The following is a 17,722-nucleotide window of genomic DNA, read 5'->3' as shown; positions in this document are numbered from 1 at the left end:
TCTCAAAAGCCAGCCAACATGGAAGTCTGTCATGAAAGTCCAATTCCTTCTTGTGCTCCCCCATCCTCTTATGCTCCCCCATCCTCGTCTCTCCTTCCAGAGCAACTTGCCAACGCTTCGAAACAGAATAGACAATATTTGAAGCGGTCTGAAGCTTCGGAATTTGTTTCCTGAGAGTAGGTGGACAGTGCATGCATGTCTGCTCTGCCAACTGCCCTCTAAGGTACTCTGCTACTATCCAGCTAGACACCTGACTCAGAGAAGAGGGGGACCTTGTATATCTTTATCAGGCTCAGGAGGGCAGAGAGAAATTATTGCAGCTCGGCATAGAAGACTAACTATAGCACAATCCTTTCCCAATGATCTATTGCACACATCCTACTTACTCTGCTCAGAGTTGTGAAAACCTCCAATAGCTATTCTGAATTTGCGGCTATTCCAAGCACTGGTGTAAACTTCAAGACTTTCTCTCCATGTATTACCTTTAAGGGCAGGAGGTTCCTGATCTTCCAACTTTAGTGGAGGCTAGAAAGCAAAAGGTGACACATGCCATATGCCTGGAAATTCCCCTGTAGTCTCCTTAGCGCAAGCTCATTGGTGCCGATACTAAATATATTAAATCCCCTCAAAGCTAGAACGTTGCAGACCAAGAATGTCCAGTGTAAGTGTGCTATGTGATAACAGGTTTCTGTTCCATCTCTGCTGTCACCAACATGGGCTCCCCTAGGTGCCGAGTCAAAACATTTCCCAGTCTTTGTCTAAGGTCACTCAAAGGTGGTTGAGATATCCTTATGACAATGGTTTTGCTACAGTGGTGGCAAATTACAACAAAGCTGGATACCCAATCTTCTAGAAGGGTGTAGTGCACAAACTCTCAGAGATCAGGCCTAGAGATGCTAAGAATGTGCAGTCATATCAGGTACAGTAGATGTACAAGGCAAATGACCAGGTCCTTATAGATGCATTTCAGGTAACCAGCTGAATTGGAAAATTATTTTTGTAAGGAATGCAAAAGTCAACGAATGGTACTTTGCTTTGGTAACAGGGAAATTTATATACTGAAAAATTAGGATGATAAAAGATCAAGGCAGCTCCAATGTCAAGAAGCATGTACCAATACAGTTATCTCTACTTGTCATCTTAAGGGTGACAAAATCTTCATTGACAGTGGATACCTCACCTCACATCCAGCTTTGCACAGTAGTCTCTTGTACTCATCCCACACTGGTACTTTCAGGCCTCTCTCTTTATCACTGTCCACAAGGGCCATTACAGCTGCCTGCCAAGAAAAATTAACAAATATCTCAAAAAGGCACAAAATATAAAACAAAATTAAAGTGGAACCTTACCCATAATTACTTAATAAAAAATAACATTCTTTAACAAGCAACATACCTTCTATAATAATAATTAAGCTACCAAAATTACTGTGTGCTGTAAATTGCCTCCAGCAATGTTCATGTTTCTTCTCGCTGGAGGCTGCCAGTTTGCTGAAGCCCAGAGCCCCTAAGCAGCAGTAAATCTTTAGGCTGTCAGCAGATCGGCCTCTAGATATTCGGGACAGTGAGTAAAAACCAGACAGCAGCACAGCATGTGCAATGTAGGGTGAGGCAGTGTATTATTGGATTTTAAACAGTATAGGCACTTAATTTTAATGTTTTACATAGCTATACCTGCAAAAGGGGCCAGACTCAAGTGATCTAGCAGGACTTCATTTTCTGACTAAAATTACACTTATTTTTATAACAGAGTCTGAGTGAAGAAACAACTCAGGATGACCATTAACCTCTTCCCGTTCGCCCTATAACAGAAATACTGCTACAGGGTGCATCTTGGTGTAAATTTATGACAAAATTTGATTTTTAAAATTTTTTTACTGGACATGTTTAATAGCAAAAAGTCAAAAATATTGTTTTTTTCATCTCAAAATTGTTGGTCTCTTTTTTTATAGCGCAAACCCCCCCAAAAAAAAAACTTTTTAAATACCACCAAAGGAAAGCGCAACTCGTGGGGAAAAAAAAAAAAAGGACATAAATTTCATTTGGGTGCGGCGTTGAATGATTGCGCAATTGTTAAAGTAACGCAAAAATGGCCTGGTCAGGAAGGGAGGGTAAATCCTCAGGAGAGCAATTGGTTAAAAGCCCAATTCTGCTCCCAGTCTGATAGCAAATAAAACGTGGACTGATTTGCTGGAAAAAAATCTATTTTAAACTTGGTCAAACAATTGAGTGAGCCAGAGGAGAAACCCACACCTTCTCCCCCTCACCTAGCAGAGACAAGAATATCTGCAGATTCAGTCAACAACCAAGCATGCAGAAATGGACTTTGTTGTTGGGATTGTGATTTCTTAGGTGCAGCACAGCAATGCATACAATTCTGCAGATGTAGGTAAGTGAACTTCCATCAATTTTTTACATTCAAACACCAGAATGGGGGAAAACAAATGTGATGTCAGTAATTTTGACTGTGACCCAACTGTTGATGTAGAAAAGTTTACTCAGAATGGTTCAAAACACAAAAGACATTCACTTCAGTTCTGAAAACTGAAAGATCTTGTTAATGAGGAAGGACAGAGAGGAGAGTGGCCAGACTGGTTAGAGTTGATAGAAAGCTATGGTTCAAAGAAATACATCCAGTATCCAGAGGATACAGAAGATGCTGGGGCAGCAGAATTAAACCCAATGATTTGTTTACCAAAACAGTAAAATTCAAAGCATGTGAATGAGAACTGTCACAGTTATTTATGCTCTCAAACAAACTGTCAACTTTCAAATGGCTGGTGTCATAACCGATCACATGTACAGTACCATTACAATTATTGATCAAACAGAGGTTAAGATGGCAACTTCCTTGGCCGTAAAGGATAGAAGGGTTTAATTCCACTTTTTCACACAGTGCTAAAGTGATTTGAAAAGCTCACTAGTTAGGTAATACTTTGAATATTAAGATGGATGGACTACAACAGCAGACCATGTCGGGTTCCTTTTCTGTCAGCCAGAAACAGAAAGCTGAAGCTACAGTGGGCACCAGAAAAATGTAGCCTGGATGGTTAATTCTTGATTTCTGCTAAGGCACAGAGATGGTGAGCTAGAGGCCATAATAACAGAACGGGAGAGTCGCAGCATGATTGTGCAGCTGAAAATCTGCAGAAATTATTTGATGCAATCATGTTGGGATTGAACAAAACCTTAAAAGGAATGTGAAATCCATGTCATGGAGAATTAACGCTGCTCTGAGAGCAAAAGGAGACCCTACCCAGTGTTAGTATGGGGTTCCTAATAAATTGCTGCCTGAGTGCATACATTAACATACACAGCCATGTGTAAAATAAATACAACTGATTAAAACCATTACATGTTTACTTTAATTTTTTATCACTTTCATTCAGTTCCTTTTTTCTGGTTTATTTCAAACAAAGTAAAAAATTAATTTACCTTTAATTTTTTTTTTTATCTTTTTAGCTTTTACTACTGTTTTATTGCTTTGTTTCTTTTCTTAGATCTTACAGAATAAACAACTTCCATAAAAGACTATTAAGTTCCCCTAATGCCTACCATATGACTAAAAACAACAAAAGCGACAAAGGGCTCAAGTCTCAAAACTGACAAAAATAAAAGGCTATTGTGTTGTTCATGGCTTGTTGCTTTAATTTTAGTTTTACATTTAAAAATAAACTGAACTTATAATAGCCATCATATTAGAAAATATCTGGGCTCACATTGTGATCTTGCATGCACTGCATCTTTAGGCAATCAGATATTCCCTGGATCAACTTTACCTATAAATGTTAGTATCTAGTTATATTATGTATAGCTAGGAAAGAATCCAGGCCTTTTTTAAAGTAATCCACTGAGCTGGCCAATACCAACTCTTCAGGGAGTCTATTCCACATTTTTTACATCTCTTATTGTTAAGAAACCTTTCCATGTTTGGAATTCAAAGTTCTTTTCCTCCAGACGTAAAGAGTGCCCCCTTGTCCTCTGTGATGACGTCAGGGTGAATAACTCTACACCGAGTTCACTATATGAACCACTGATGTATTTACACATGTTGATCATATCCCCCCTTAATCTCCTCTTCTCAAGAGAGAATACATTCAGTTCCTCATCGCCGAGCTCCTCCATGCCTCTTATCAGTTTGGTTGCCCTTCTATGTACCCTCTAGTTATTATTATTATTATTATTTCACAGTATTTATAAAGCGCCAATAGTTCGCTCAGCGCTGTACATTACAAAGGGGGACAGAACATGTGACAGAACAATACCAATACAATGCAAAACATGAGGGGATAGAGGGCCCTGCTCTTTCGAGCTTACAATCTAGGAGGGAGGGGGTGGTGGCACAGGAGGAGATAGCTGTGGGGGATGGAGTGGTAGGAAGAGTGGAGGAGGTCGGCAAGTTAGCAGGGGGTGGGGTAGGCTTCCCTGAAGAGATGGGTTTTCAGGGTGTGCCTAAAGGAGAGGAAAGTAGAGGATAATCTGATGGGTTGGGGCAGGGAGTTCCAGAGGATGGGTGACACCCTGGAGAAGTCCTGGAGGCGGGCATGGGAGGAGGAGACCAGGGAACTAGAGAGAAGGAGGTCTTGTGAGGAGCGGAGTGTGCGTGCTGGGCGGTACTTGGATATTAGGTCAGTGATGTAGTTCGGGGCAGTATGGTGGACAGCTTTGTACATCAGCATTAGGATTTTGAATTTGATCCGTTGCGCAATCGGAAGCCAGTGGAGGGATTGGCAGAGGGGGGTGGCGGAGACAGAGCGGTTGGAAAGGTGAATTAGTCTGGCAGCCGTATTCAGGATCGACTGAAGCGGGGATAGCCAGCAGCGAGGCAGGCCAGTGAGGAGGGAGTTGCAGTAGTCGAGTCGTGATATGATGAGGGAGTGGATGAGCTGTTTAGTGGTTTCTGGGGTTAGGAACGTGCGGATTTTGGCGATGTTGCGGAGGTGGAGTCTGCACGAGTTTGTTAAAGATTGGACTTGGGGCTGGAAGGATAGGTTGGAGTCCAGAATGACACCCAGTACTCTGGCCTGCAGGGCGGGTTTGATGGTAGCGTTGTTGGATGTGACGGAGAAATCAATGGGGGGTGGTGTCCGGGCTGGGGGGAAGACAAGAAACTCGGTTTTCGAGAGGTTCAATTTAAGGAAGTGGAGCGACATCCAGTCTGATATGTCACTCAGTAGGTGTGTGATTCGGGCTGAGACCAAGGGGGTGAGGTGGGGGGTTGAGAGATAGATTTGTGTGTCGTCGTCATAGAGGTGGTAGTTGAAGCCGTGAGAGTGTATGAGTTGGCCAAGGGAGGAGGTATAGATGGAGAAGAGAAGGGGCCCAAGGACAGAGCCTTGAGGGACCCCAACAGAGAGGGGGAGTGAGGGGGAGGTGGTAGCATTATAGGTAATGCTGAAGGAGCGTTGTGACAGGTAGGATGAGAGCCAGGAGAGAGCAGAATCTCTGAGTTCCCCAATGTTTTTTTTGTGAATTGGTGCCCAAAATTAAACTGCATATTCCAGATGAGGTCTTACTAATTATTTGTACAGGGGTAATATGATATCGCTCTCTCTGGAGTCTATATCTCTTAATACAAGAGAGGATTTTGCTTGCTTTAGAAACCGCAGCTTGGCATTGCATGCCATTATTAAGCTTGTGATCTACCAGAACTCCCAGATCCTTCTCCACCATTGATTCCCCCAGTTGTACTTCCCCTAGTATGTATGATGCATACATATTCTTAACCCCCAAGTGCATAACCTTACATTTATCAACATTAAACCTCATTTGCTACATAGCTGCCCAATTAAACAGTGCATGGAGGTCAGCTTGTAAATTGGAGACAACCTGTAAGGACGTTCTTCCACTGCACAGCTTGGTGTCATCTGCAAAGATTGAAATGGTATTTTTAATCCCAGACCCTATATCGTTTATAAATATATTAAAAAGTAAGGGTCCCAACACTGAACCCTGGGGTAAACCACTGATGACCCCAGACCATTCAGAGTATGAATCATTAACTACTACTCTCTGAATATGATCTTTTAACCAGTTTTCTATCCATTTACATACAGATTTTCCAAGCCTGTAGACTTTACCTTGCGCATTAGCAGTGTGTGGGGAACTGTGTCAAATGCTTTTGTAAAAATCCAAGTATACCATGTCCACCGCCACCCCTCTGTCCAAGGTTTTGCTCACTTCCTCATAAAAAGAAATCAGATTTGTTTAACTTCTGTTTTTCATGAATCCATGCTGTCTGTTGCTTAAAATACTTTTTTCAAGCAAGAACTCATCTATGTGGTCTTTTATTAAACGCTCCAGTATTGTCCCAACTATAGAAGTCAAACTAATAGCTCTATAATTACTTGGTAAAGATTTTGACCCCTTTTTAAATATTGGCACCACATTGGCCTTATGCCAATCCCGTGGTACTATGCCAGTTATTAAAGAGTCTCTAAAAATTAGAAACAATGGCTTTGAAATGACAGAGCTCAATTCTTTAAGGACCCGTGGGTGTATGCCATCCGTAGGCCTACATGCTCGGACAGGACCTTTTTACTAATAATAAATTTGAAAAATTTTTGGGGGTTGGTCCTGCTATCTTTTGCAATCTGTTGTTCGTTTTCAATTTTTGCAGCCTTGATTCCTCATTTGCATATTCTGTTATATTCTTTGTTAAGAAGAATGTGGTTAAGAATATTGTGGTTGGTACTTGCAGCATGTGACATAGGGAAACTGGTAGAGAAGCTAATCTCTTATACACACACTTCTCTATCACAGATCTACCAGTGTAGGTCCCCCATTAGCCACACCGTAGGTTATTCTGTGTTATATCAGGATCTGCTGAAAGAAGTATTTGGTCTAACTTGTTAACCAAAAGTCAAGAATAATTAAATAAAAAATAAAAAAAAGTGAATCCATTGTTTATCTTTATGCTAACATCTAATAAGCACAGATCGTATACAGCACACAAAAAAACAAAAACATATATCACTGTACTGATAATGCTGTCCAGAAAGCACTGTAGTTGTGCTAATATTAGAATGTTTTGTTTACCCTATTTTTTTTTGTAATTCACTGCAACTAGAATCCAGAGAGCATCTCACATGGTTACTAGAAGTGCGTTAACTCAAGCTCATACTGTGTAACCTCCTCTTTCTCTGATATTTGCATCGGCAATGACATTTAAAACGTGCATTTATTATTTTTTGTTTCTGGAGCCTCTAAAGCATTGCAACAGTGATCAGTAGATCACTGGTGCCATGCAGGTCTCCCTCTGACCTGTCACTGTATCTGCTTGCTCGTACATCCTGTACAGGCAAGCAGATACTTACTGAAAGGAAGACTCAATGAATACCACGACGCATCACAGCACCGTGTTAGTTCATTGACAAGTACAAGCTGACAGCCGCAAAGGCTGTCAGAACCTGTAGTGTTCTCATTCACAAAACCCTGTAAATGAGTGATGTGGCCGAGGGGGCGAAGCTTATCCTTTAACTTCTTGCCGACCAGCCACTGTAGAAATACGGTGGCAGGTCGGCAGAGCTGGACAAAACCACGTTTGAAACCGTGCGTTTGCAAAACAGGTAGGGGGCGCGCACGAGGCGCGTGCCCGCCCTACCCATCCCACCGATCGGGGCCGCGGGTGTCAGTTGCCGGATCACGGCCGGTCATTACCTACCGTGTCACGGCGATTAGCAGTAATCACTGACAGAGAAGACGGCTGCAGTGTTTACACTGCAGCTGTGCTTTCTGTCAGCTCCTGAGAAGCTGATCCGGAGAGAAGAGTTTCTCTCTCCAGATCAGTGTGTTCCCGTGCAGTACACACCCCCGCCCCCTAGTAAAAACACTCCCCTCACACAGTTAACCCTTTCAGTAAATAAAAAAGTTAACCCCTTCCTCCCCAGTGCCATTAGTACAGTGTCAGTGTTTTTTTTTTTTGCACTGATCACTGTATTGGTGTCACTGGGGATGTCAGTGACCCCAAGTCAGTTCCCCCCCCCCCCAATGTCAGAATGTCCGCAGTCCTGCCATAAGTCACTGATCACCGCCCTTATTCGTATAAAAAAAATTTTAAAATCCCAGTATCTTTCCCGCCATTTGTAAACACTATAACTTTCACGTAAACCAATTAATTTACACGTATTGGGGTTTTTTTTTTCTAGCAAAGACATGTCGCAGAATACATTTGGGCAGAAATTTACGACTAAATTAGATTTTTACATTTTTTTTTACTGGACATGTTTTATAGCAAAAAATCCAAAATATTGTTTTTTTTCCTCAAAACGGTCAGCCTTTTTTTTTATAGCGCAAAAAAATAAAAAACCGCATAGGCAATCAAATACCACTGAAAGAAAGCTCAATTTGTGGGAAAAAAGGATGTAAATTTAATTTATGTACCGTATTGCATGACCGCACAATTGTCCGTTAAACTAGCGCAGCATAGCAAAAAAATGGAGTAAATTGCAGTATCTATACCATAGTTTGTAGACGCTATAACTTTCACACAAAGCAATCAATATACATTTATTGGGATTTTTTTTTTACCAAAAACATGTAGCAGAATACATTTTGGCCTAAATTTATAACCAACTTTGAGTTTACTATATATTTTTTATGATAGATGAATATAATGGCGCCTATAAGAAGGGTATTGATGGATCACTATCTCATCTACCAGTTGCAAAATCCACCCTAAATTAATACCCAAACAACAAATATGTGACTATGAACACAAATAAATATAAACAAAAATACATATAAATAAATACATAAGTGTCCATAAAAAGTCCAAGTGGGATGTGTAAAAATCAAGTCCAAAAAATGGACGTCGATGACGAAACACGTAGGGCGGAGTTTTGATTGATGGGACGTCATTACATTTCCCAGCGATCTACTGCGCATGTGCCGAGTGGCTGAGTTCGTCCATTGTGTTTTTTACATGCTGTTAACGCTGGTGTTGGCTGGGACACCTTTTGATTTAAGTGTGGTGATTGCATAATAAATGAAGTTGTTTTAAAGGTACTGCACTATGAAGTTGTTGTTGTTTTTTCCGAGTGTCTGGCATTACACCCTTTGGATATGAATAAGGTGGAGTCTGGGAGAAGTGGATTTCCTTACTGGTATATTTGATCACAGATCATTGCTTCCTTCACATTGGTTTATTTGGAGCTGGCTTCTGCAGAATATAATTTCCTGAAGATTAAGCTACTAGTGGCTCATCAGCCTGCTGACCATCGCCCCCAGATTATTTTAGCTCTGGTGAGTTTATTTAGTATATATGGTGATGGATTGTCACATTTTTTCATTTTTTGGACTTGATTTTTACACATCCCACTTGGACTTTTTATGGACACTTACCGTATATACTCGAGTATAAGCCAACCCGAATATAAGCCGAGGTACCTAATTTTACCACAAAAAACTGGGAAAAACTATTGACTCGAGTATAAGCCGAGGGTGGGAACACCAGTGGGAAGAATCGTGCCTCATCATTGGTGTCAGTGGGAGGAATAGTGCCCCATCATTGGTGTCAGTGGGAGGAATAGTGCCCCATCATTGGTGTCAGTGGGAGGAATAGTGCCCCATCATTGGTGTCAGTGGGAAGAATAGTGCCCCATCATTGGTATCAGTGGGAGGAATAGTGCCCCATCATTGGTATCAGTGGGAGGAATAGTGCCCCATCATTGGTATCAGTGGGAGGAATAGTGCCCCATCATTGGTGTCAGTGGGAGGAATAGTGCCCCATCATTGGTAATAGTGGGAAAAATAGTGCCCCAACATTGGTGTCAGTGGGAGGAATAGTGCCCCATCATTGGTATCAGTGGCAGGCATAGTGCCCCATCATTAGTATCAGTGGGGGGAATAGCACCCCATTATTGGTGTCAGTGGAATAGTGCCCCATCTTTGGTATCAGTGGGAGGAATAGTGTCCCATCATTGGTGTCAGTGGGAGGAATAGTGTCCCAACATTGGTGTCAGTGGGAGGAATAGTGCCCCATCGTTGGTGTCAGTGGGGGGGAGGAATAGTATCCCATGATTGGTGTCAGTGGGGGGTGGAATAGTGCTCCATGATTGGTGTCAGTGGGGGTGGAATAGTGCCCCATCATTGGTCTCAGTGGGGGGGGGGGGGGAATAGTGCCCAATCATTGGTGTCAGTGGGGGGGAGGAAAAGTGCCCCATCATTGGTGTCAGTGGGAGGAATAATGCCCCATCATTGGTATCATTGACACCAATGATCGGGCACTATTCCTCCCACTGACACTTGCTGACCCCTGTTCCAGTATGGTGCTGCTGCAGCCAGCATATGTGGTTGCAGCAGCACCTAAGCACGGCACACTTACCTGCATCTCCTTCACTCGATTTTCGCGGGGATGCTCAGCTCCGCCTCCTCGCCGGTGATTGGCCGCCTGTGTGCCTTTCCTGAGCTACAGTTCTGGCGGCCAATCACCGGTGAGAAGGCGGAGCCGAGCAGCCGCGCGAACATCCAGTGGACGAACCGAATGAAGGAGCAGCCGCGCTTCCTGGACCGGATCGTCGTGGGACCGGAGCCAGGTAAGAGACAGCAGCCCCCTGCAGACGTTGACTCGAGTATAAGCCGAGGGGGCCGTTTTTCAGCACAAAAAATGTGCTGAAAAACTCGGCTTATACTCGAGTATATACGGTATGTATTTATTTATATGTATTTTTGTTTATATTTATTTGTGTTCATAGCCACATTTGTTGTTTGGGTATTAATTTACTTACTAGTGCAAAATTACTATTTTTTTTTTTTATATATTTTTTATAGCTGAAAGTAAAAAATATCGTTTTTCTTCAAGATTTTTGGTCTTTTTTTGTTTATAGCGTGAAAGAAAAAAAAAAATAGCACACAGGTGATCAAATCCAATATCAAATAGAAATCTATCACCCATTACAAAATACGTGTACTAACATTGAACAATAGAACTACTAATAAGCCCAACCATAAGAATAGTGTACACATAACTACTACAATTTCAAAAACTACAAATTTCGTCCAATAAAGGGACTCTTAGCAGTGCTCACATAGTGCCAAAAAGAGTAAACATTTATAAATGTGTATAAAACAATGTCCTTTTGTGAAAATGAATCAAAACCATGCAGAGTGCAGCAGTGATAATTATATTAATCCGTGACTGTGCCAAACTCTTCTCCCATTAACGGCTAGATTGCCTCCTCACCTCCTCCTAGTGACCCCAAAGGGGCCAACAGGCTTGCAGGATCACCCTGGATCCTTGATTTACAATGGCCAGCAGCTTCCTTCCTTCCCTGGATCTCCTTTGTGGGGCTCCTAATGCCCCTGATCAGTCAGGATGGTTCTGAAGAATAATAGCTCACCAATCCAGTGAGCCAAGAAAACCTCTAAGTGCAGTATTTTAGTCAACTTAGTTTATTCAAGAGTAAAAAGAGTGTCACTCACATTACTCTTGAATAAACTAAGTTGACTAAAATACTGCACTTAGAGGTTTTCTTGGCTCACTGGATTGGTGAGCTATTATTCTTCAGAACCATCCTGACTGATCAGGGGCATTAGGAGCCCCACAAAGGAGATCCAGGGAAGGAAGGAAGCTGCTGGCCATTGTAAATCAAGGATCCAGGGTGATCCTGCAAGCCTGTTGGCCCCTTTGGGGTCACTAGGAGGAGGTGAGGAGGCAATCTAGCCGTTAATGGGAGAAGAGTTTGGCACAGTCACGGATTTATATAATTATCACTGCTGCATTCTGCATGGTTTTGATTCATTTTCACAAAAGGACATTGTTTTATACACATTTATAAATGTTTACTCTTTTTGGCACTATGTGAGCACTGCTAAGAGTCCCTTTATTGGACGAAATTTGGAGTTTTTGAAATTGTAGTAGTTATGTGTACACTATTCTTATGGTTGGGCTTATTAGTAGTTCTATTGTTCAATGTTAGTACACGTATTTTGTAATGGGTGATAGATTTCTATTTGATATTTGAGTTTGGCACTAATTTTTCTTTGTCACTATTGTCTATTTATAATATTTTTATTGATTTATTATTATTGAGTATTAGACACAGTCTTTAAAGCGCTACACTGTTTTTTTATGATTTCTTGACACTGTTTTGGTATCAGTTTTGAGTGTTGGCAGCTGTAGAATAGGTTTATTACTTCCATTTTCATAGCGCAGGAGGATTTCTGATTACAGGTGATCAAATACCACCGGAAAAAAGCTCTATTTGTGTGAAAAAAAGGACGTAAATTTCATTTGGATGCAACATTGCATAACCGTGCAATTACCAGTTGAATTAGTGCAGCGCCGAGTAGCAAAAAGAGGCCTGGTCATTAAGGGGGGTAAATCCTCAGGAGGGCAAATGGTTAAAGTGGAACTTTAGCCAGAAAATTAAGTCTTGCTTGAACACTTTAGGCTGGTCCAATTTGCAGGTATAGCTATGTAAAACATTAAAAATAAGTGCCTATACTGTTTAAAATCCAATAATACACGGTCTCACCCTGCTCTGCACAAGCTCAGTTGCTCTCCACTTTTAGGCATTTCTTGGCACTGTGCGTAATTTTTTAGAGGCCGATCTGCTGACAATCTAATAAGTGTGACAGGACTGCAAACTGTCACATTTGCTTGGTTCTCAACCAAACTATAAAGCCATCAAATGACTGGTGTCATAACTGATTATATCTTGATCACTATGGCAATTGAAGATCAAGCAGATGGCAGCTTCCTTGGCTGAAAATGATAGGAGGGTTTATGTTCTGCTTTAACTGCTGCTCAGGGCTCTGGGCTTCAACAAAATGGTAGCCTCCAACAATAAAAACCAAGAACAATTCTGTAGGCAATTTACAGCATACACTAATTTTGGTAGCATAATTATTAATGTGAAATGTATGTTCTTTGATAAAGAACATTATTTTTTAACATGTTATGAGTAAAGTCACGCTTTAAACTTGGTTTGAATCTAAACTCTGATTGTGAGAAACTTCTTAATGCTTACATTTTTATATCAGATTTTCTGCATGAAAGATTCAGCAAAGCGCCTGACATGAACATTGGGAACAGTTAACACTGCCTGATTAGGGGGAGTGAGGTTCACTGGTGCACCAGTGATAAACATGATTCCTGAATAGAAGGCAGAACTCCACATATGCATCTCAAGGATGCATTTTTAATCCCGTCTGCAGTGTACATTTAAGAGGTAAATGGAGAAATACAGTCAAAGCTCTTTTGGCTGTACTTCTGTGGATCACAAGAGTGCAGTTTGTTCTAAACTTCTGTGATCCGTTTTCAGATGACAGTGGACTGAAGCCCGCTGTCAGCTGATGCCACTCAACCGGTCCAGGCTAGGGAAAAATCCCGACCGTAAAGTTGGGATCCACCCCAGAGTCTGGAAGCGGCACTTGGCTCAACCTCTTAGCGAGTTGCTGAGAGCCTGAGCCAGCAGCTCCCTCCCCCTCCACAGCCCAGCACTCCAATGAGTGGGGGGGAGGGGGAAGAGTAGACTGACAGTCACTGCTCTCTGCTCACAGCGGCGGCGAGAACTCAGCAATCATGTGATTGCTGAGTTCTCATACTTGGTGCCAGCAAGGGAAGAGATGCAGCATCAGACCGATGCTGCCTCCACCCAGGTAAGTATGATTTGGGGGAAAACAAAAACTCCCCTAAACTTCTTTTTTAACTTTTAGACTTAGGAGGTCTGCTAAATGTTATCAAAAATATTTTTGTAATTTTAGGCTATTGAAATTACCTTTACATTTTATTGGGCAGTTACTTTGCTTTTTCTAAACCTGCCAAAGAAATTAAACAAGTTCTTCTGAAATCATTCTGTATACCATCTGTCTACGGAAATCTCTCCTGCTTCTGTGATTGGCTTTTCCCAGAAATGTGCACACAGGTGGGCATTAGAGGTAGCCCCGACAACTGGAATTTAATTTTTGCTGATATACTTTCTTAAAATTTCCATAACTGAACAAGTAGTGATATTGAAGACAGATCCTATTTTTTTCAGAACAGGGAAATGTACAGTTCTCAAAAAATGTGCTCAAGTCCTAATAATCTATATAGTTCTACAATCCCTGAATTTATGTGATTAAGGCTACATGTATAGTAGCTTACCCTGACCGAGGAAAAAAAACTTATGTAAACGTGGTACTGCATTTACACTCATTTTGCTGTGTTTGGCATTTTCTCGTGGCTGATGGTCAAAACGTTCCTGAACTTGATTCTTCCACGTTCAGGAAAGGAAGGTTTAACTTCACCTAAATGCAACAGCTCTGAACACATAGGCTTTTAAGGAGTTGAGTTCAGGTGCCTTGGCAAAAAAAAAAAAAAACACACCAAAGGCTCCTAAACTCAAGTTTAGGAGCCGCCAGTGTACATGAAGCCAAAAAAGGAGTCAATTGGTAAAATACCACTGAAACAACTACACTATATTGCCAAAAATATTGGGACACCCCTCCAGTGCGCAGAAGTCGCCAACCATCTGCAGAGTCAATAGCTAAAGACCTCCAAACTTCATGCGGCCTTCAGATTGGCACAACAGTGCATTGAGAGCTTCATTGAATGGGTTTCCATGGCTGAACAGCTGCATTCAAGCCTTACATCACCAAGTGCAATGCAAAGTGTTGGATGCAGTGGTGTAAAGCACGCCACCACTGGACTCTAGAGCAGTGGAGACGTGTTCTCTTGAGTGGTCAATCACGCTTCTTTGTCTGGCAATCCGATGATGTTTCTGGGTTTGGCGGTTGCCAGGAGAATGGTACTTGCCTGACTGCATTGTGCAAAGTGTAAAGTTTGGTCGAGGGGGGATTATGGTGTGGGGTTGTTTTTCAGGGGATGGGCTTGGCCCCTTAGTTCCAGTGAAGGGAACTCTTAAGGCATCAGCATACCAAGACATTTTTGGACAATTTTATGCTCCCAACTATGTGGGAACAGTTTGGGGATGGCCCCTACCTGTTCCAACATGAATGCGCACCAGTGAACAAAGCAAGGTCCATAAAGACATGGGTAAGCAAGTTTGGGGTAGAGGAACTTGACTGGCCTGCACAGAGTCCTGACCTCAACCCAATAGAACACCTTTGGGATGAATTAGAGACTACGAGCCAGACCTTCTCGTTTGACATCAGTGTCTGACCTCACAAAATGTGCTTCTGGAAGAATGGTCAAACCTTCCCATAGACACACTCCTAAACCTTGTGGACAGCCTTCCCAGAAGAGTTGAAGCTGTTATAGCTGCAAAGGGTGGGCCAACTCAATATTGAAACCTACTGACCAAGACTGGGATGCCATTAAAGTTCATGTGTGTGTAAAGGCAGGCGTCTGAATACTTTTGGCAAAATAGTGTATGCACTGTTATATGGAAGGGCCTGAGATCACCAGCAAGCTGCTTGTAAAAGTGAAAGACTATTTATTGATCTCCTAAAAAAGAGGCAAACAGTCCAGGTATAAGAAAATCATACAACAGGCTCACTATCAGACTCTTGGTTCCACACAGGGTTTTGGGTTCCCACTTGTTTCAAAGTGCCACAAAAAGGGGAAAGGGGGGACAACGGCCATGAAAAGTTTTACTTTTTATGGTATTTTTTGGCAGTTGGGTCTTTGAGACCCAGCTTCATTTTATTTTGTAATTTTGCTTATTTCTTTTTTTGTATTTATGTTTTGTACTTTTGGATGTTTTTCTATTTTTGTATACATCTGCAAAACTTCAATAGAAAGATTTTACCAATATATAGTTGAAAGATTGCAGAGAGATTAGCACTTACAGGTTCAGGGACATAGGTATCCATAGGGAAAAGTTGCAAAATGGCCTCCAAAAGTCTAGGAATTCCTAAGCCTGGAAAAAACAGTATACAGAGATCAGGAGGTTTGTTATACTTTAGTTCTTTAATGATCAACCACTGCTTGGGTACACAACTATAAATATTTTAATGAGCAATATTTTAATGGCAGTGTTCTAAGTATATTTTACTGCAACACACTTCAGATAATTTGCCTAATTTTCACTCGGATTAAAAAAAAAAAAACCCTCATTACGGTGTAGCTCTACGTGTGTAAACAGCATAATACATATAGAAAAATAAGATTTTTGGCTCACCAGTAAAACCTATTTCTGGGTGTACAGTACAGGACTTTAGTCTTTGACCATGGGTTGACTGCAGCAACTTTCAGGTAACTGGACACTGGTAAAAACAAAAAACCCTCTCCCACTCCCAGCTAGCCTCAGTTTTGTAGGAAGCAAAAAGGAGATTAAAAAGAGAAAAAAAAAAAAAAGGGAGAGGGACCTGTGCCCTGTACTGTATTCTAGAAACATATTTTAGTGGTAAGTTAAACCTGTCACCAAAAACTGGAATTAGAGGAGACTTGCACATCCACCTGGTAAAGCATCACAAACATGGAAACAGAAAACCAGGTGGCAGCCTTGAAAATCCTAGAAACAAATTCCTGATGCGGAAAAGCCCATGAAGCACTAACACATCAGGTGGAGGGAGCCCTAAGAGGGAAGAGAAAAATCCAACCCTTTACAGCAGGCATTACTAAATGGTGGACTGCAGTCCAGATCCAGACCGAGTCACTGTCACATCTGGACTGCCTGGGGGTAAGGGGTTTGGATGCCCTTGACCCTCCCCCCCTTATCTATGCCCCTGGCACAGAAATGACAGCAATGAGAAAGGCCACTCTGCAAGTGAGTTAAATAAAATATCCCTAACAGGTTGGAAGAGATCCCAAAGAAGCAGGTTAAAGAGGAACTTTAGTCAGAAAATTAAGTCCTGCTAGATCACTTTAGGCTGTCCTGTTGTGCAGGTACAGCTATGTAAAATATAAAAAATAAGTGCCTATACTGTTTAAAATACAGTAATACACTGCCTCACCCTGCTCTGCACATGCCCATTTGATCTTTTTTTTTGGGCACTGTGCCGAACATGTAGAGGCCAATCTGCTGAGAGCCTAAAGATTTACTGCTGCTCAAAGGCTCTGGGCTTCAGCAAAATGGCAGCCTCCAGCAAGAAGAAACAGGGACAACGCTGGAAGCAATTTACAGAACACACTAATTTTTGTACAATAATTATTAATCTGGAATGTATGTTCCTCCCTAAAATGTATTATTTTTATCAAGTTGTTATAGGTCAAGTTCTGCTTTAATCTTCTAAAACGATGCAGGAGAGCATAAAGGGAGAGAGATGTGTGCAATGAGAAGCAAACAGTCTCTGAAACAGAATGGCTGAGGCCGAGATTTGTCCTTTGATAGCACTGATGTGGTATTGTAGGATAATGTGCAATATATATATATAGGATATTTTATATGTTATTAGGGGTATTGTAGGATAATATGCTATATTTATACAAGGGTTCTCTGCTGCGGTATTCCTTTAAGCATATACCGGATAGTAAGGGCAACGTTCCCCTCTCAAATATGGCGGCACGTGTATCGGCGCCATACAGAGGAGGGGTATAAATAGAACTTCCTTGTCTGACGATTGTATCCCTTATGATTAAGTTGATGACAAAACGCGTCAAGGGAAGTGACGTCAAGACGCACACGGGAACCGGAAGTAGACCGGCGGCCATTTTGGAAAAGGGAAAGGATCACCTGTGAGAGCCTGGATGTTTCCTGGATGGCAGAAAGGTTACTTTTATTGTATAGAAAGCGGTTTTAAAGGCTGGAATAATGTGAGGAGTTTGATTAAAGTTTATTATTGCATTTATCTTGGTGGTATTACACTACTATTGTCCCTCATATACGTACATCTGA

The 17,722-nt window shown here is 41.6% G+C and overlaps 1 protein-coding gene across 1 annotated transcript in view; it reads right to left on the bottom strand.

Moving 5' to 3' along the window:
• The window catches only part of FUOM (fucose mutarotase), a 43,571-nt gene that overhangs the window by 6,028 nt on the left and 19,821 nt on the right, over positions 1-17,722 (bottom strand). The window contains exons 3-4 of the mRNA XM_089680029.1: positions 15,735-15,805; positions 1,181-1,279 (exon numbers count right to left, since the gene is read on the bottom strand). Of these exons, the coding sequence (XP_089536155.1) occupies positions 1,181-1,279; positions 15,735-15,805 (170 nt within the window). The remainder of the gene's footprint in view (positions 1-1,180; positions 1,280-15,734; positions 15,806-17,722) is intronic.

This window comes from Staurois parvus, unplaced genomic scaffold (assembly GCF_062004578.1).
Source record: "Staurois parvus isolate SC_StPar_1 unplaced genomic scaffold, SC_StPar_1.0 ptg000234l, whole genome shotgun sequence".
In the NCBI taxonomy this organism is placed as follows: domain Eukaryota; kingdom Metazoa; phylum Chordata; class Amphibia; order Anura; family Ranidae; genus Staurois; species Staurois parvus.
Note: the sequence above shows the minus strand (reverse complement) of the source record. Positions and strands in the feature narration are given on the sequence as shown.